Source organism: Pelodiscus sinensis, chromosome 8 (assembly GCF_052426305.1).
Source record: "Pelodiscus sinensis isolate ZL-2025 chromosome 8, ASM5242630v1, whole genome shotgun sequence".
Taxonomy (NCBI): domain Eukaryota; kingdom Metazoa; phylum Chordata; order Testudines; family Trionychidae; genus Pelodiscus; species Pelodiscus sinensis.
In genome coordinates this window covers 6,313,972-6,335,090 of record NC_143059.1, presented here as the reverse complement: position 1 = coordinate 6,335,090, position 21,119 = coordinate 6,313,972, and the positions used below count along the sequence as shown (strand labels likewise).

Sequence of the window (21,119 nt, the reverse complement as noted above, 5' to 3'; positions counted from 1 at the left end):
GCCAATTAGTCTGCCTATCTCACAGCACGCCAAGAATTGGTCCCCAACGTAGGAAATCAGGGGAGTCAATTCTTACTGAAGCTCTACATTCCCAGTGAACCCTGCTTCCGCAGTCAAGCATCCAGTGCTATACCATACTGAATGTAGTACTTATGTACCCGCCCCACCCGCATGAGCACATAAGCATTTCAACTGCGGTAAAATGGCGACCGTGCTGCCTAGAGTAGAGTTTTACCTTCAAAGAATCCTGGAGCTGGGTGGCAACCGCCCGAGCCTGAGGAGACTCTCCCTCTCCTCTTGCTGCCAGATCAGCTAGCTGGGCAGCCAGCTGTTCTACACGATCACACTTGGCAAGCAGGTCTTGACGATAAGGCCCCATCATGACATTGGCTAAACGCCGACCTTCAGCCACCAGTCCCCGGATTGCAGCCTGGCCTACAACAGAACGGAGTACTTCAATAATTCAAAACCCCAGAGGTACAGGGAGCAACTCAGTTTTACTGTCAAGCGAGTAGCAACTAAGGACTAATTTGGTTCAACACTTAACCTTTGGGTTATTTAGCTGTATTTGAAGAAGGAAATTTGTTGTACTCAACAGCATTTCAAACCCAGTGATTTCAAACACAATGATCTGCTCCCTGCACACCTCACTACTATGATGAATGAGATCATAAAAGGAAGATTTCATAGCAATCTTTACTGAAACTATTTTTTTGGACAAAAGCTATTCTACCAGCTAGAAAGCTGGTCAGAAAACTAGGAAAACAACACAAATGTGGAGGGATGGGGATGAATCATTTGTCTTTGTTAAAAAGGTTGCACTGATTTTCCCACCACTTCCAATTATTAACGGTACAGCAACATCTGAATCATTACTGCATTCTTGCAAGTGTCATACCATGACAATTTGATTGCTTTTTCTATTGCTTGCAGGTAACAAAATGATACTGTTGTTCCATGAGATCGTGCAGGAACTTATGTGCACAAGGGGAAACCATATATTTAAGACAAGCCTTACATCTACTTTTTATTTACATGTGAATTAATTTCCTAATTTGCCAGCTGATATACAAATGTATATTGTAGGCACCACACCTGAATTACAAACTATACAAAGCAGTGTACAAAATATTGCATTATGTTTCGTTCCACTATGATATGTTCCTTTCTGGATGGGTATTAGAAAGTAACTTAAAAAGCATATTTGGCACCATTTGATGACTTTTTTTTTGTGAGCAAAGTGATTGTAAACCAATTTTTATTTAGGACAGTAAATGCATGTTAAATTCTCAAATCCAGTTAATCTGACCATCACCTTGGAAAGAGCTTCACATTTTTCTTAGCCTTGGAGCCCTTTACTACATTGCAAGCTCTCCCATCTTTGAAATGATGCTCATTCTTCTCTGCTTAAGTTCAAGTGGAGGATCAATTACCACACTTCACTAGCAGAAGCACAGAAGGCTGCTTGAAGCTACAGATGTCAGACTACACATCTCCACATAAATCAAGTCTCAAATGTGCTCAACAAAATCTCAGGGGAAGCTGTTTTATGGTTCGGATTTATTATGAAGCCAAACAGTGATTCAGCAAACAGCTCACCTACTCCACGGTCATCAACTGTAGGATTGTCAATCCACCGTTGGGCTTGCTCAATCTTGCCCTCCAAATGAACAGCTGCCTTAACTGGCCTGGTGTTTGCTACTGCCCTGTTTGTTTTAGACTGCAAATTCTGCAGCGATGTCGCTACTTGCTTAGCCAGTACTCGGGCCTCTGGAGAGTCTCCTTTTCCACTGAAAATCCAAGTTGAAGTCACAAGCTCAACTGACATCAATACATGATATTAAATGTTTTTGAAAACAGATACAACTGTGATACTTCCATGACTCAGTTCACTAATACGACTATTTTTTAGTGATCACATATGACAAAGTGGTACACATTATATGCACAAAACAGAAATTAAGAATAAAGACAGACACCGGGCTTTATTTACAGCGTTACAAAGATATTGATGCACAGACTATAGGATTTTCTTCAGATTTTGCTATCCTATGTTAAGAGCAGTAACTACAAATGGAAGTGTCAGATTTAATATTAAGACCACTGCTGACACACACATAAGTGTAACTTTCATCTGCCATCATGCATCTTCTTTTCAGATCCAATACTGAAACACTGTCTTTGGCGAAACATTGAACTAAAATTAAGAGATACTTGTGGGACCATTTTAATGCTATGCTTTTCTAAGATTTATCTGTAATTAGGAAACAGGCATGAGGATTAATGCTCCAAGTGCTTGAAAGGCCATCTAACATTGGTAACTTTCTTAAAGGACCAGAAATATCATTTGTCAAGGCGTTTGTATAAGTAAATGCATAAGTGCTCCTTAAGTAGCATTACAGACAGCGAGCAATATTCTGTGTTAAAAGCTCCCTTGTGCTACTCCAGTGGTGCCAAGAGGACAGTTTTTGGCTATAACATGCCTGTAGAGAACTCGTTCGGCAGAGGACACAGATATCTTCTTATAGGGGGTCCTTCAGTTATCTGATCTTCAACATTAGAGATACAGGACAGGAAAGAAATCTCTTGCTAGAAGCTACTAGTAAAATAATTTGAAGTGTAAAACTAGGATATTCTCTGTCCCATGCAAATGTTTTGCTCCATGCAGGAGGAAAACTCATAGTATGAGACATTCATTCTCAAGAGAACAGCTAATTATACTTTCAAGAGGCAAATTTCTCTATACAACTACTTTGAATCTCCCAATCTGTCGAATTCATGCACTCAAACTATAAGTGCAAGATGATCGGATACTACAACGTGCACTGTATAGATACATACTGTCTCCGTAGATCTGACAGTTTAGCAGTCAGAGCAGAGATTTCTCCCAAGGAACGCAGAATGTCATCTCTTTCTTTGGGGTCCTCACAGAGTTCTGCAATCTTCCTGGCTTCAGCCATAATCCCCCGAATATGTTCTTCCCCTTCAATTCCCCCATTAGGGTCTGCGAGCCAGTTCTTTACATAAAGAAATACGTGAGACAAAGATTAAGTCTTCTAACTCAGGTAACATCTTTTGAACAAGGGAATTTCACAGAAAGGTTCTTATATTGGTCACATGCCCTGATATTCTAATGATGACCAGGTGTTTTGTTATAAGAGGCAATCCCTATTAAAATATGCATATATTAGCGACCATTGTCAAGTCCCCCTTACATGAGGGCTGTGTCTAGACTGCATCCCTTTTCCGTAAAAGGGATGCAAATTAGACACATCACAATTGCAAATGAAGCGGGGATTTAACCCCCTCCCGCTTCATTTGCATAAACATGGCTGCCGCTTTTTTCCGGCTCGGAGCTTTGCCGGAAAAAAGCACCAGTCTAGACGCGGATCTTTCAGAAAAGGGTTTATTTTCCGAAAGATCCGCGTCTAGACTGGAGCTTTTTTCCAGCAAAGCTCCGAGCCGGGAAAAAGCGGCAGCCATGTTTATGCAAATGAAGCGGGGGGGATTTAAATCCCCGCTTCATTTGCAATTGCGATGTGTCTAATTTGCATCTCTTTTACGGAAAAGGGATGCAGTCTAGACACAGCCATAGGGTTTTTCACTAGTATACTTTAATTATAAGTGATTTAAGTATACACAATTGTTATATACTCACATCTCTCAGAAGTTTGTTTTTTTTAGCAATGTAAAATCTTTTTAGGAATATAAAAACATTGTTATTTAATGGAGCACATGGCCTATCAATTAAAGATTAATGTTTGCTGTCATAAAGAAGGTACTACATATCCTTCTTCCATTATGAAGCTGAATGAACTACCTTCTTGGTCAACAATGGACTGTTTGACTATTTGCATAAACACAGCAGCATTCGTTCTGCATTTGTGCTTCCCACAGAAAGCCCAAGGGAATTCAACACAGCAAAAATTTCATATAATTGGCTCCATAAATTCTTAAACAAAAATACTGTATCCAAAATTAGACTGTACCTCCTTTCTTTCCAGAAATGTATCAGTTTACATCTGTGTTAAAGAATTTCCATCTTTTAGGGAGAGGAAAGGGGAGGAGAGTTTGTGAGAAACTGTAACAGAATTCCTGCAAGCTCCCACTAGATAGTGAAATCAGAAAGAAGAGACTTACGTATGTTCAAGAAAGTGTCCCTAGCATGTACCTCATGTAAAATAATCACAATGTGTTTGAGGACAACCCTAAGAGTTTAGCACAGTAACTTAAAGGCACAGTTTGAGAGATTTCTGGAATTCATAAAATTACTAGGTACCTGAGCAGCATCAATTTTTTTGGCAATTGCCTGCTTAGAGTTGGTCATGGCCTCCAATTTGCGGGCTGCATTTTCCACTTTTGCTGTAAGCAAATCCAGACCTTGAGACACCTGCTGTGCTTTCTGCATGGCCATTGGTGTAGCACCTTGTCCTCTATTCAAAAGAAAGACAAAGATTGCCATAGGAGCGGCATAGAAAATTCAATTTAATCACTTTTCATCAGGTCTCACCACAATCATATCACAAAGTGTTTAGAAGACATTTACAAAGTATGCTGGGTAGTAGGAAACAAGAAGGCAACAGCTCACCTAAACACTGGCTAGGACACAGTTGCCTCTTAAAAAGAAAAGAGAAATGCTGCCTGTCTCTTTCTAGAGTTCTACATGCAGCATCGGCACATGAACTGAATTTCTGAAGGCTCCATAGGCAAGGAAAGGGCATTATGAAGGTAGAGTGCAAATGAATTAGCCATGGCAGGGCCATGTATCTACTTCCTCTGTTTATTCCTCAGTTTCCCCAGCACTCCTAGGACAGTTTAAGCAATGATACTCGGGGAAGAATGCTTTGCCACATCTCCATATTGAATGCAGCAAGGAGGACTGGATTAAAATGAGCTATGTAGGCTTGTTTCCCATGTTTACACCAGTTCAAAAGACAGAATACTAAAAAACAGGTAGGGCATCTTAGTAAACAGGCACCCCAAAGAAGGTTATTGAAATGTACATAGGAGATCAGCAGGGCTCTGCAGAAGGAGAAACCACCACAGGTGGCTGTTCAAACATTTAGAAATAAAGTACAACTGAAAAGGAAAATATTATTTCAAGTAAAAGCCCAAAACTCTTAGGCCATGTCTATGCTACAGGTAAGATTGAAGCAGCCGCAGTCGATCTTCTGGGGTTCAAATTAGCAGGTCTAGTGAAGACATGCTAATTAGAAGTGAGAGAGCACTCCCATCGATGCTGGTAGTCCTGCTTCTATGAGGAGTAAGAGAAGTCGAAGAGAGAGTGTGCGCCCTTACACTTCCCATAGTGTGGATGGCACCAAAATTCGAGTTAAGCTACTTCAATTTAGCTATGCAATTAACGTAGCTGGAGTTGTGTATCTTCATTCGAACTTATCCCCTCGAGTACACCAGGCCTGGCAGTATTTAAGTGTGGTTATAGGAATCTCAGGAGCTAAGTGTCTGAAGTACTAGGGTTCATAAAGAGATGTTTCCTCCTCTTATACAAAAAAATCCCAAAAAACATTATGTTAGTTTAATAGAGCAGACAAAAATTCAATAATAATAGATCTGAAGGTCCCCTTCTCCTAAATCAGGCCATATCTCAGGATATGCTTGTTCAACCCTAAACTTTGGGAGGAGGGATAACTCAGTGGTTTGAACATTAGCCTACTAAACCCAGGGTTGTGAGTTCAATCCTTGTGGAGGCCATTTAGGGATTTGGGGCAAAAGTTTGTTAGGGATGGTACTTGGTCCTGCTGTGAAAGCAGGGGACTAGACTTGATGACTGTCAAGGTCCCTTCCAGTTCTAGGAGACAGGCAATCTTCATTAACTTTGAGAAATTAGGTATAAGGATCTTTTTTAGCCAGCATAGAAATTAACAGTTTAGAGTAGGGGACAGAGGAACTCATCTTCCTAGATGGCTCAAGCCAATACAAGACTTGAGTAACAAGAAAACTCATCTTTAAGACTGAATTTGTTTTTGATGCTCTGAAAAAGAGCATAATTCCAAGGCAACTACTGTATTATTTCTTTATGGATCTGCTTTCAGAGTGAAGTGTAAGCAAAAGAATCCCAGGCTCTTTGAGGCCAAATGTAAAACAGAAACAAAAAACAGCAGGTGAAGACAAACTTCTGTATTATTTATCAGGGTGATGAACAACTGCTTTCTCCTGGTATATCAGCCTGGCAACCCAAGCAAGGAGGGTAACTATGAATCATGTGAAATGTGTAGATTTATATAAAGGGCCTGTGCTTGTGGAATGATTTATATTGAACTAAATCCCCCATTTCTGCTCACTGATTTTTTTCAAGACAAATCATATTGCTACATGTTTGCAGAAAGTGACATCTGACTGACCTAATTCAACGTATTTTGTTTGATTTCTTCCAAGAACATTGGTAAATATAAACTGCTATCACCAAGGATTTTATCCTTTTGGAAGAGACAGCAACACGACAAACAAGATAACGTGTACACACCTACAAACACCACAGTGTTCATCATCACAGAGACACTGTTATATTAATAACAGAAGATTTACCTAGCTCGGAGATCAGCCACTTGATCGGTCATCTGGCCTAGCATTTTACAGGTTCCCAGAACCTCTCTGCGTTCTTTGCCTGCACACAGTTCTCCCACTTTTCCAGCTTCATCAAGGATCTGCCTTATAGCTTGCTCACCAGCATCCCCTAGTATGCAGAAAATAAGTCAGTATGTACCCTGAAAGACATTCATTACTTATTAAGAGGAAACTGCTAGTTCCACCATGACTTGCTGCACTAATCACACTTCATTCACCAAGTAAAGTACATTAATTGAAATGACTGGACAGACACACAGAGTGCAAGAAATCCAATAACTTATAATGAAACACTGTCCCTGCAACACTATAGTGGTGCTTTAATAACATATCCTGTCCCCCGGATTATGAAATGAGTCCCTAAAGGTGGTTTCATTTCTACTGATGAACCACCTAAATAAAAGTTTAGGAATATAAAAACATTTTAGAAGAACATGATTTCGAATGGGATGGGGCAGGGTAGGCAAGGGAAATAGGAACTAACTTTCAAAGCCTTAGCTGTAAGGCCTACAGAAAAGCTTTCTTCGTGTTCAAAGAAGAGCACAGTAATTCTAGATGTTAGATTCTTTTTCGTTTTAAAAATGCCATGCAGGTATTGTAGGCATCTCTAGCACTCACAAAACAACATCCATATAATTTAGGAATGACTTAATGAAAGGGCAACAGAACAGTAGAGACAGTGGATTTTAGATTAATTAGGTAACTTCAATGAAACCTAATGTCCTCCATGACAGATTTTTTTAAATCTAGAAACTAACAACTTGTTTGACTCACTTCTTAAAATGTATTTATGCCTTTTTTTAGAATGTTGTACACACCTTGTAATTCAATAATTAAAAGCCATGTGTAAATACAAACATTCTTTTAAAAAGAAGGGAGCCAACTCAGTTAAAACTGGATTGTATTAGTAACACAAAATAATATTTTGTAGGATGCATTTCAATGACCTTTAGTCACAGGAAATCAAGACTGCCAGCGTTGACTGTGTAGAGAGCACTGGTTCTTAACCTTACTGCAGCCTGCACCGCTTTGGTTCTCAAAATATGTTCTCGCACCTCTTATTAAAGATCATTGAAGTAGGTCAGTTTTAAACCTAAGATCTCTCATAAAAATCTGGCATGTCTCGCACCCCCAGAAAGGGCATCTTGCACCCCCAGGGGGTGCGTGCACCCCAGGTTAAGAAGCACTGGTGTAAAAGGAGGAAGGAGGGAGGTTTAAAACAGCGACACCACACAGCAAAAAGTCTAGTATTGCCACTCTGGTGCTACTGACAGACAATTTTTTTAAAATCAAGATCGTTGATGCATGAATTAAAAAAAAAAAAAAAAAAAAAGGCAACTGGTTACGTTTAGCCACAAGAAAGTCTTACACTTCTTTTTTTTTTTTTTTTTTTTTTTAAAGATAGGATGTCAAACGTATTAAGTTTATATGTTAAAAAGATATTTCTGGTAAGACCACGGGGGGAAACATATAAATAAAAATGGAAATATAGGCTGATCAATGCCATATAGAACTAAATGTATCAAGCACGGAGGTGCAGAAGGGGTTATTTTATTCTCTGTGCTACTGAGCCACATTTTCCCATGTTCATTGTAATTCATTACACTTTGGCTTTTTTTTTTCTAAACTGGCAAAAAAAGATAGATACAGAATTAAATATTGAACATATTTCCTAGCAGAATGGAAAAAAAGATTTGGTCACACACAGTTGGCATATAAAATTATTTTCTTATTGAATAAAGGAACACCAATGCATTTCTTTTCAGAATTCGCCACTTGTAATTTAGTAATAGCAAAATTTTGTCTAAACAACAAAAAACAAAACAAAAAAAGCAGGATCAGTTAGGCAGGAAGGAATACTACGTGAGTGGAGTATGAATATTACCTGGGGGTGCACTGGGGTCCCTTAGCCAGCCCTTTGCCTGGTTCATCTTGGAATCTATTAAGGCCAAAGCTCTCTTCATAGCTTCAGTGTCCTTTATAAAAGAGAATCCTTCACAATCATTCTCTTTACCGAAACAGACAGTAAACACAATCAAAGCTGACAGAAAATGAAGCTTAACACAAGTCAATTCTAAACTCCTATAGAAACAGCTCAAAAATGTATTGGACAGCAGCAGATCAGTCTTTCCTTAAGCATTAAAAACAAGAGACATATTTTCATTTCACTCAAAATGCAAAGAACTCTTGCATGCAAGTTTTTAGTTATTTTTTCCGTTTGGTTATTTTCTCATTGGTACAATTCCTGGAGAAAAATAGCTGCAACAATTTTCAGATGTGGTACCTTGGAAATCAGGATTTTTCAGTGTCTACCAAGTTTCTGTAGCAACGACAGTGAACTTGGCAACAAGATTATGGTTTTCAGAAATGACTTGATACTATTGGAAGTGTCATCCTGACAATTTTAATGTATTTTTCTGCCTCATCTGTTGAATAACACCATTTTTAGAATTCATCTGCTCTTTAAAGTCAGACATTAGCTGAATCACTTTTGAGGAAACAACAAAGATGAGGAAAGACACACATTTCCTTTCAAGTATTAGGATTCAGAAAATAATCAGAACTTTAAAATCAATAGAGACTTAAGATATGCATACATGGCAGGTCCTTTCAAATATATAAAAAGCTTTATCTCCTCTACCCATGGCTGTGAAATTTCAAGCCCTCCTTTCCCTGTGTGCTTGTTGACTTATTAAGTCTCCACTAGAGGCCACTGTGAGTTTTCTATCCAACATAGGAGAACACAAAATAATCACATGCAAGAAGTGGGGAGGGGACAGGGCCAGAATAACAGCTCTACAATAACCAGGTAATAAGGTAACACATTAGTTTACTCTAGAGGGTGTTAATGAGCTGCCCCTGCCACAGAGTCATGTCTCCATGATAGCACCTTTATGCAGAGTTTTGGTACTTAAGGGTACACCTACACTTGCTCCCTACTTCAAATTAGGGATACAAATGTAGCCGATCAAAATTGCTAATGAAGCGGGGATTTAAATATCCCGCGCTTCATTAGCATAATCTCGCCCACACGCTATTCTGCTCACCATCAGATTCCAACCAGGAAGTGCGCTCCGGGACACGTTAGTTTGAACCAAGGTGTTTGATTCAAATTAACATGTCTCGGAGCGCACTTCCTGGTTTGAATCAACTGGCGAGCACAATAGCGCACGGGCGAGATTATGCTAATGAAACACAGGATATTTAAATCCCTGCTTCATTAGCAATTTCAGTTGGCTACATTTGCATCCCTAGTTTGAACTAGGTAGCAAGTGTAGAAGTACCCTAACACAGTAAGTCAGCCTGCCTCCCCACTGCCCTCCACTGTACAATCCCACTACCCCCAGACCAAATCTCGTATTTAGACCATAAGACACTCGAGGCAGGATTCAGCATCTTGTAGAATGAGGGGTACACTGGCAGCACTAACAAAGCTGAACCCCTTGTTTGAAGTGAATCAACGCCTTTGTAATTCCAAAACTAGATCACCATATTTAGGGCTGAACACACAAACTTAACTTGGTGCAGTTAGAAGAGTATGGACTCTTTCTTAGGGTGAGCCATTTTCAACAGACTATGCTTTGCTCTGTGACCTGCACCAGCTTCCTATTCACCTCTGAGCAGAGTCCAAAGGACTGGTTTCAATCTATGCTGTCCTACGTTTTGCAGGACCCAACTCCTAAAAGGTCATATCATGCCATGTTGCAACTTGTAGGTGGCTGTTGAAGTCAGGGGCTGAGTTTGAGCTCCCCCGGCCCACTGGTCGGACACGCTTATTAGAAGGCCTGTATCTCTGAACCTGCTTCCTCTACAGTCGGTCAGCCCTGAAGCGCACCAACGTCCAGTTCTAAGTGAAAGATCTGTACTTGGAGCAGCATTTAAATGGCTTCAAACCATCATAGGGCAGGATATACTGGTTTTTATTAATCACCATGCATAAAAACATTTCACCAAGATGATAAACTCCTATCGCTTTTGATGGTTGCAGCATTCTGTTATTGCTTATGCAGAGCACAGGCGTTCTAAGTCTGAATGGATAGTGGGCAACGAGCTAGTCATTCCATAAATAATCCAAAAACAAAAGCACGAACTAAAGCTTTAAAAAGGTATACATATTAATCACTAGCCGCTAAATTAATGCTCTGACCCTGTAAACTTTAAGACTTAATGGGAATCTTTAACGGTGTTGAAAGTTAAACTTGTACACAAATCTTGGCAGAATCAGGGCTTTACCATGGAGAAATGGGCTTAGAAATTAAAGGATTTTTACAGCTGGGTTTCCCCACTGCACCCACATCTGAGGCACTGAGTATAACACCATGCTTTCAAGCTTTGGATACATACTCTGTATTGAGGTATGGACTGAAAACCCCCAGCAATTTTTTTCCACTTCAAGTGTACTTACAAATTTTAGAAACCCATGTCATCCTCCTCGATAATGTGCACTGATCATGCCCAAGAATTATATTTAAATCATGCTAACTGCAGTCCTCTTCACTGATTTGTGTATTTATAGTCAGTAAAATGACACTGAAAATTTCCTGTGTTTTATTGAGCTTCCTGTTTAGGCAACACAAGGCTACATGATTTTACTTTTTTGTTTAAGCTTTTACACCTTTTTAATTTTAAAAAAGCCAAGTTGTCTTCTGTCACCTTCCTCATCAGCAGCAAAGCTCCGTTCCTGATCATTCTGTGGGTCTAAGTCTTGTCATCTTGTGTATCAAATACATCAATTCCTGTGTCTCCGCAAAAGCGACCGACATAATGCACAGATTGAAATAGCTCCCCTTCGTCCCTCCCCCTTTTTTTTGGTGTGGTGGTCAGTCAAGGTCTGTTCTGCTTGGATATTTCAATTTCTGCTAGGACACTCATTCTAGTAGCCAATAAATTGTTTTGTCCAATTCAAGAGCATCTCTTCTTTAAAAGCACAGATTACCAAGTGTCATATCAACCCCTGGACTGTCTAGGAAGCTCCACAGTTGAAGTCTACCAAAATATCAGTTGTTTGATACTAGAGAACCTGCTTTCGAACAGCAATTCATATGATCACTCTCAGCTTTTAAAGCTGTTTTAACATTGTCCTTCTATCCCACCAGGGTTCATTTCTAGTGGACGTACTCCGTCAGAACAGGCCCCTTAACTGGACACACTTGATACTGTACTTGTTGTATGCTTCATCCCTTCAGCTCAGAGAGCCTTGCCCACTGTCAGACTTTTGGAGAGAGTTGGCGCGCAGAGATCGCTGAAACCTACAGTCCCTGCTGATTGATAATTGGCAAGCAAGGACCTAGAATTCAAAATGTGCATAGGGAAGCCAGTTTTCATACAAAAATATGAAGTAATACTTCAGTTTCTGGGCTTAGATCTCCCTGGAGTTCTGAAAGTGTTCCACTGCTGTGTCTCCCTTCTGACTCAGCTACATTTATGGTGTCAACGTTTTCCACAGACACAGAAGGTGGAACAACAGAAACTAAAGAGGTTTTTCCGCAGAGGCTGGATAAAACAGGCAAAATAACCATGGTTACCACTGCCTGAGTGGGGAAGAGGAAGTGGGTATTTTACAAGCCAACCCTCCAGCAAAGTTACCGCCTAGATCAGAGATTCTCCAACTGTGGATCAGACCTCAAGTGGGTTGAGACTCTGTTTTAATGGGGTTGGCCAAGGCTGGCTTAGACTTGCTGGGGCCCAGGGCTGAAGCTGAAGCCACGCCTGAGAGCATCAGCCCTGGGTGGTGGGGCTTGGGCTTTGTGCTCCTCCCACCCACACTTGGAGCAGCAGGGCTCAGACTTCAGTCCACCCCTATGGGGCAGTGTAGTAATTTTGTGGTCAGAAGGGGGCCACAGTGCAATGAAATTTGAGGACCACAGTCCTACATCGTCTCCTCTTTTTTGCTGCTTCACTAGTAATTTTGCAAACAGCCATAGAGCCAGTCCAGGTTGGGAAAAATGACAGTGGCAATGCTCCTGCCTGAAAGAGAATCTCTAAAATCTGACACTAGCCCTTGTTGCTGAATATTAACTACAACTTCTGAATCATTAAGTACTGTAAGTCTAGAGAAGTTGCATAATATCTGCATTTCTTTACCAAAGAAGGCCGTGTGTGGAAAGTACATCAAGTGCCTTTTCCTGGCGTATCAGCTAGCTTAGTCAAACAGGGTTCAATCCTGGGAAGCATCCAAGAAACATTCTGGATGCTTCCAAACAGCCCTCAACTCTCAGGAAATTCTACATCTTGCAGAATCTGTTCCCTTTTCACTACAGGCTTGCTCTCCTTCACCCTCAGTGGGAAGTATATGAATTGAGAACTGCAGTAGCAGATTCTCTTTTCCTAGTGTTGTTACAGCCTGGAGACACCTGAATTAACAAAGAAGAAGCTGAGCATTTAGATACTTAAATGTAGTTCATTTGTAGCCTCCTCCAAACTCATCTATTGGGATTTTTAATTTAATTGTTCATTAACAACATCTGCACATGAAAAACTTGTTGCAACTAGACAATTCAACAATTTAGTATTGCTTAAGAAAAATATCAACATCCGTTCAGCATTTAAATACTAAACCAACACTCAAATTATGTTTAATATAAAAAATAGTATTTAAGTAAATTCATGGTTTGCCAGAACTATAAATATTGTCTAAATTTGAAATCAACACTCAGTTTTAAAAACAGTGTTGGAATTATCTTAAAATAAAATGGTGTGCACGGATAGTAAAAACAGTTCTGCTCCACATTTTTTCCTCCACTTACTTTATTCCCTCTCTTTTCTGTAGGAATCATCTCTTTCCATTGGAAGTCTCCACCAGTAAGGAGAAGCATGCAACAGGTACAGCAAATATAAGTAAATTAATAGTTCCTTTCTCCCCAAATCAAACATTTGCCATATGTATCAATAGAGGAATCTACTGTGTGGAACCAGTAGCAAGACTACCAGTACAAGGACTTTTTTCTTCTCACAAGTGTTCAGTTGTAACATTTAATAGTGTTCGCACAATAAACAGTTCAACATACAAGCAATGACCAATGCTACACATCTAAAATGCAGGCAGACTACCATAATCTTGCATGTTGAAATATAAAATTGATAATTAAAGTACAGTTCTACTCTATATTTGCACAATGATATATTTGGAATACTGACCACAAAGCATACTTATGTATTATGCACAATGGGCAACATTTTCCACTTAAAGATGCTGTCAATATAAGCATTTATACACATGCCCCTTACTATCTGAAATTTTTCACACAAGTTAACACCGCTTAAGAATTTTGAAACCCTCAGTATCTACTTTGGACTGCATTCATTTTAGGACAGTGTAAGCTTTCTGGTTCCCCATGCACTAGAATAATGAGGTTGTGTGTGTTTCAGACAAAGTGGGGGAATATTTAAATCCATAAGGAAAAACTAATTTTTTAAAAAAGTAACATCAGTTATGAGCTTAAGCCACTTGCCCTGTACAAAAGGCTTAAGTTCAAAGAAAAAAAAAAACGTACTTATTGAGGAGTTGTGCTGATGAAAAGCAAGAGATTCTTCCCACAAAACTACAAGATGGGCAAAATGACTGAAACTACATCAAGCTTTTCAACAGCCTGCCTCTGCATAACTGGACTCTGCGATCATGAGCACCAGACACTAGTAACATATGATAAACACATTCCAGAGGAACTTCTCTTAAAAAATTAGAAGGCTCCCATCAATCTCTACAAGCAGTCTTTGCAGTGTCTGGATTTGTCATCACCCTCACTTAAACAGCTGGAAACTTCAGGGAGCCTAGCTCCCGCTGGTCTGCTCTAAGATCATTTTAAAAACCTCTATTAGACCTACATACATAAGTATGGTGTTACAACTGGCACACAGGAAAAAAAAAACACAGCACACAGTCTGCACACAGCACAAAATCGCACAGACATGCTTTTTTGTTTTAGTATCGAAGTACAGGTGTGGGGTGTGGAAGAAAGCTTACCTTCTAAAGGTGAGAAAAGATAAGAAACAGGAGAACAAAAACAAAGATGCATAAAGTAGTCATAATAAGGAAGTAGTAGAGTGGTAAAATACGTAAAATGCAAAATAAGGGTCAAGGCGCCAATATATAAGCTAAAGTGTTTTTAATGTCTGGATCCCAACAGGTTTTCTAAGGGGGAATTTTTCTGTTTTTATATTTAAGACAGACACTCAGACATAAGTTCTCATTTATTTGCTACTGTGCCACTGATCCAAAAAAGCCTATTAGAAGCAAACTCTGAAGTGGTTGGGATGCGACACAGTTGGCATCCAACCACTAATTGTGCTGTTGCATTTGCTGGTGACTGCAGCTACGCAGGATGTGAATGCACAAAGCAGGAGCTCTTCATTCTACCTGTGCTCTATCCGTGTGAGCAGGCAGGCACTGATAAAGCAGCACTCTGTGCTAAGGGAACAACCGGGTTAAAGCAGCACAATGGCATAACCTTGCACATTCACTCCCTGTGCATGCCAGCAGCTGCAAACAAACGCAAATACCCTGGGCTGACGGAGTCATTTTTGTAAAAATCCCAGCTTCTCAGATCTCATTTCACATCTCTTCTCTTTCAGAAAGACTGTTCAGGACACAGCCTTTTTGGAGGTGAGGAGTAAGCAAAACATAGATGGAATACTAATTCCACCCACAGCCAGGTTAACGGAGCAAATCTTTTGTACTAATATATATATATATATGGAGCGCTTCACCTAGTCTTTACACCACGGAAACATTTAGGTTTTTAGAGACAACACAAATGCAAACTAACTTGCCTGCTAACACATATGGAAGTGTCCTTAAGATAATATTGGATTGGGTGCTTAAGTACTACACCAAATTGGACAAATTTTGTACAGAACACAAGGGCAGCTACCGTGTCCAACTTACACCGCACAGTGTAAGATTTGGTCACCAGGACACTGAGATTAAATACGTTCTTTCATGAAAAGGAGTGTGCTACATTCTAGTACTTCCTGCTCTTTGGTTTGACAGGGATCAAAAACAAGCACAAACACGATCCCCTACTTGGCAGTACAAGTACAGAGTGTTTCCAATAAGCCACTGGGTCACGCGCCATATTTTTTTACCTATTTGTTACTATGACAGAAATCAACGAATAAGCAATGAGACAGGCAAGTTACTTTTATAAACAAGCTTTAACAGGGACCAAATTATCTCCACAAATAGTCTTTGTATTTTGGTTGTGTGTGATTAGCTAGGCAGAATTCTGTTTTATTTTTTAAATAATTTTGATAAACAATATCAATGTTTATTTTAAGCACTTTTAAAATTTCACAGTTTTTAGAAACTCGGGGGGAGGGGACAATTATTTAAATGACAGACATTGAGATTCAGAAAGTCAAAGTTCTATAACTGTTAAAAACACAAATTTCAAACTGTGTCAAAATAGACACAGTAAACAGCCTTGAATTTAATTCTGGTAAGTTCTCAAGAAGCATTATCTTACACTGCTTATCTATACATTTTGATCATCATCAATAGAAAAAAAATTTTCATTATTTGTGTGAATACAGTAAAATAAGCATCTATCGAAAAATCATATTCATAAATAGGTTTGGAAGAAACTGATCTTAGCAAAAAGGCCTAGAATATCATGTGACATTTTAAGGTACATACACTCTATTCAAAATTCTTGAAAGCCTTGATGTATAGTTGCGGTGAGAACCTAAGTAGAATCTGACTTCTGTTTCCAGAAGGAGAAGCGTAAACATACCTTGCTAGCCCAGGCATCCTCATCCCAGGAAGTGAGCTGTAACACACGGATGATCTCATTTATTTCAGCACTCATCTTCTCTACTGTGAAATTGCGGTTTTTCAAGGCCTCTTCTATCCCTTGGCTTTTGGAACTTTTCGTAGTTACAAAAATCTTCATAGCTGTGAACATTAGAGGAAACGATCTAAGAAGATATATTTGACATACAAGCTTATCTTCCTCCTACATAAGCTCAGGAACAGTCAGCTAAATGTTTTGACCTGGACAGGAAAACATCATAAAGACTGGTGACTTTAAAGGCTAGTCTACACTTAATCAATATAGTTATACCAGTAAAACTTAAGCATATGGGATTTCTGGTGACAGTTACAAATGTTTGTAAACTAGCACTCGAACAAGAATAAGCTATAGTACTACAGATTGAACCGCTCTAGTCCAGAACTCTTGGAATCCAACCAGTGCCAAACCAGAGAAATTGCCAAACGAGGGAAGGTCAATATTATCTAGCAGCATTCCCAACAGTCCCACTGCTTATTGGGCTTTTCAGAAGACATTTAGGGGTAAATTAGTGCTAAATAACAGCACAGCACACAGAGCCAGGACTGGTGGCTATAAACAAACTTTATGGGACTGTGGGGAAACTTGGCCACACCCATAAGTGGACATCTGGCTAACTCTCATCATGCCAGATGTTGCTGGACCAAAGAGTACCAGACTAGAGAGGTTCAACCTGTAACTGTTTCTAAACTGGAGCTTTTTTTGCCACTGGAACTGTACTGTTCAATTATCATCAATCATCAGCCACCACAGGCTCAACTCCCGTTGGTGTCCAATGCCTCCCTCACTATTTCCTTCCATCAGCAGCTGCAACAATATAGAAGAACTGCCCAGGTTTTCACAGAATGTGAAGAGAGAAAACACGGTTGTGTAGTCCAGGTAGGCATAAGCCTGTACAGCCAGCGCAGTTTTTGTTGGGAAAATAGTGCTGTGTGGATGCATTCAGCCATGTTGGTTTTCAAGCAGGCTCTGCCATGATTACACACCTGTCCCATTCTTAGACTAGTGGTGAAAAAAAAAAAAACCCATCTCTCGTTGCAACAGGAATGAAAGTTCTCCCACTGTTTTTTACATCAACGTACCATATATTCAACAAAAATACAGAGGCTATTCCACCTTGCCAGTTAAAATCCACCCTAGGGCAACAGTAATTTAAATAACCCAACTGCATCACAAACATCACTGTATTTAAGCACTGCCCTGACATGCAGACACGGCCATGTGTATTACACGTTGGTTTATCTTGCCTCCCAAAAAAACAAAGTCATGCTAGAATCAAGCTTCGACTCTGGTTTGGTCCTGTTTAAACACCCAGCCCCTTGGAGTCAGTTCCACAGACTAAGACGAAGGCATGTTGGCAGAGCATTATCACTGCTGTAAATTCTTCTGGAGAAAGAGGCCAAAATCTGAGTGGCTCTTTGTCAGTAAATTCACCTAAAAAAAAAAAATCAAAGGCAGGACAAAAGAAAGTCTTTAAAAGGAAATACACATGGACCAGTTGCAGGCCAGTTCTGTGCATCTTTCCTACATAGCTTTGTCCAAAAGCTTCCCTCCTCTGTTCTAATCTGTAACATTGCTGACAGCTGCAGCTTGGCCCTCCAAGTAGGTAATGTGTTTAAATGTGCTTTATGATGGACAAGGTGAAACTCACTCTGCAGCAAGAAGCTACTATCAGATCCATTTTCTATTTCATTTTGTGGTCAAGTCCCTAAAATAAAAGCAATACTTTAATGTACTCAACTGCCTATTCTCCTCTGCAAAACCCAGCTCTGCACTAGGGAGGGGTGTGAGTATGTTCATAAGTGAGAAAACCCTGACATACCCAGATGTGCCTCCCTCTCCCCCAACCCCACTTTTATCCTTGTCTTGGGGAGGGTATTTGGCCTCCCTCTGGCTCACATCACGAATTTTGCTTAATGTATAAGCAATTTCAGCTGTTGGATTGGCAGTTCTGCGCCTGGAAAAATCTTCAGCTATTAAGCGTTTCCCTCTTCTTGCCCATCTGTGGGATAAAATGCCTCATACTATGCCAGAGAAAAGGGTGAGAAATACAGCAGATGTGTGCCCCGTTTATGATATACTTTTCAATGGCCTTCCCCCCTCATTTATTTTTTGGATCCTTTCCCTTAATCCTGCCATGCTGTCAACTAGTTTGTATTAATGTGAGACAAGTTACGAACGTGCATCTGACGAAGTGGGTCTTTGCCCATGAAAGCTTGTGCTCCAATACATCTGTTAGTCTATAAGGTGCCACAGGACTCGTCGCTTTTGCAGATCCAGACTAACACGGCTACCCCTCTGATAAGTTACGAACAGACACTGAAAAACCAGGACAACCATAGGAGAGTTTATCCTTACGAATGCACACATGTAAACTGCCATTTAAAAATACTCAATCCCGTACACTGTGACAAGCTTGCAGGACACAAATATATTTGGTATAAATAGTATTAGTTTATGTAGCTCATGTTAAGTCGGAGATGCATAAAACTTTAAAATAGGAAATACCTAAGGTATGGACTTACAATGACAACTTGTTATCCCCTGCTCAGCTTCATGTAAATCAGCCAAACATTTATTTGTACTCAGCCCAAGAAGCATATTAAAGCTTCTATTTTTAATGACTATTACACACATGTATCCAAATTCAAATAATGTATTTGCATCTAATAATACAGCAGAAGCTACCTGAAATAAGGACTGGCAACAGCTCCTTCACTGTGTTCATGGAGTTTACCAGCATCACTCTGTGTTCCTGATGAGTCAATTCCTGCTGTCTTTCATCAATCATTTTGGCCATCTTTGTCATTCCTAGGTCGTACAATGAAGTTCGAGTGATAACACTGTTTATATATTGAGTTTCCCCAGATTTATGAACATTTTATAAAGCATGTCTAGGCTCAGTTATTTGTTTAGCTTTCCAGACAAGAGTGCAAACATATAATGAGTTATGATCCCACTGAAGAAGTTTAATATCACCTACTTTTCAATAAACAATATTTCAGTAGTTTCAGGGAAACCACAGATCCAGTTTCTAGTTGTTAATTCAAGATAGAATATAGGTCTCATCATTTTGAAATTTATTTATTATGAACTTTAAGAAAAGAGCTATACAAATAAAAACATAATGAATAGCCTGCGTCAGAGAAATTGTTCAGCTCAGCAATGCATGACAGGGTAATTTAGAGCAGGGGTTTTCAAACTCTGGGTCAAGGTTTGTAAAGGAAAGCCACTAGCTGGCCATGAGATGCTTTGTTTACCTGCGCCTCTGGCAATCACAGCACCATTGATCTGTGCTGTTGGCTCTGTATCAGAGTCAGCAGCGTGGCTGCAGGCAGGAGCTGGCGCACGCTAGGAGCCATCTTAAAAGCTGGCTTCCAGTGTGCACCAGCTCCCGGGGAGCCGGCTGCCACCCCGCACTGCTGTCTCTCTATCCCCATGAACACCAGCACCAGCTCCTGCCTGCCCCCCATCCCCCGCCTCTGTATCAGAGGCAGCACAAGGGGGAGGATGCTGGTATGTGTGTAGAGCCACCTTAAAAGCTGGCTCCTGCCTCCTCCCCCCGGCTCCACAGAGCCGCATCCCCCCACACACTTCCACGCTGCTGCCTCTGTATCAGAGGTTCCCAGCTCCCCCTGCCTTCTGCCTCTGGTACAGAGGCAGCAGGTGGGGGCACTGCATGAACTGAGGGTTAACCGATAAACTCAGGGTCATCAGTTAACCGTGTACACAAGTGCACATTCACATCCCTAATCTTAATCATCAGAACTATTTCAACAAATGGGATTCAGCTTGGTGTCAGTGAGTGCACAGCTTCCAAAACTGTATTTTATGTTGTATTTTTGCTGTACATCAGCTTAGTACATTACTCCTTCAAAATAAAAGACATTATAGAACATGCAATTAACCTTCTCTAGGTTTATTCATATCAGAATATGCAAACACTGGTCAATTAAGTCACACTGAACAATTTTTCAAACTAGAACTACCACACACACACACACACACACACACACACACACTTGTCAAGCAGAAAGGTAAAAAGCAGGTGGCCGCTAGTTGTTTTCAAAGCACCAGCTGTAGCTTTCTCCAAGATGTTGCCTCTGAACTACTGAGACTATAAAATTTCTTGCAAGAATTTATTCACAGAGGATTGGAAAGGTCTTACCTGGCCCCAGATTCTTTGTGTATGTCACCAAATCCTCCATAGTCTCTACCACCTCTGCCACAGTGAGGTATTCCAAAATTCCTTTGCAGACACGGATGATTTTACGGACCTAGGAAAAAAAATTCCAGCATTTATTAGCTCAAGCTATAATACAATAAATTAGAAATGATTGTTTGTTACTGAAACAGAAAAAGTAGCGCATTTGGTAGCATAATTTATAGAAAATTATGGTGGACTGTTGAATAAGTTACTCACTCAAGAAAGCTTCAGTAGCCAAAGTTAACATATCTGTATTTAAACACAAAACCTGCTTTAATATTTTCCAACTGTATGAAGACAAGGGATACCAGGGAAGAAGTAGTAAAATGGTGAAGAAGTGTATTTAACGGTGAGGAAGTGTATTTAACTATTATGGCACTAGAGAAAAAATGCCAGTCTGAAGACAGTATAGGTTCAGGTTTATTATTGCTATTCTCAACTGGTTTAAAAAAAAAACACAAAAAAAACCCACACACTGAAACCAAACTATATACTACAAAGTCTAGCTATGAAAGGTAATCCATTTTTTGCAACAGATT

The 21,119-nt window shown here is 40.0% G+C and overlaps 1 protein-coding gene across 5 annotated transcripts in view; it reads right to left on the bottom strand.

The window, feature by feature from the left end:
• The window catches only part of VCL (vinculin), an 81,162-nt gene that overhangs the window by 21,684 nt on the left and 38,359 nt on the right, over positions 1–21,119 (bottom strand). For 2 of the 5 annotated variants that reach the window (XM_075935750.2, XM_075935752.2), the window contains exons 4-12: positions 20,542–20,650; positions 19,062–19,184; positions 16,317–16,477; positions 8,471–8,564; positions 6,547–6,694; positions 4,280–4,433; positions 2,842–3,017; positions 1,600–1,790; positions 236–435 (exon numbers count right to left, since the gene is read on the bottom strand). In XM_075935750.2, coding sequence (XP_075791865.1) covers positions 236–435; positions 1,600–1,790; positions 2,842–3,017; positions 4,280–4,433; positions 6,547–6,694; positions 8,471–8,564; positions 16,317–16,477; positions 19,062–19,184; positions 20,542–20,650 — 1,356 coding nt within the window. Of the gene's footprint in view, positions 1–235; positions 436–1,599; positions 1,791–2,841; positions 3,018–4,279; positions 4,434–6,546; positions 6,695–8,470; positions 8,565–16,316; positions 16,478–18,553; positions 18,693–19,061; positions 19,185–20,541; positions 20,651–21,119 lie in introns of those variants that run through there. The other 3 variants (XM_075935751.2, XM_075935753.2, XM_075935754.2) reach the window with 2 other exon arrangements.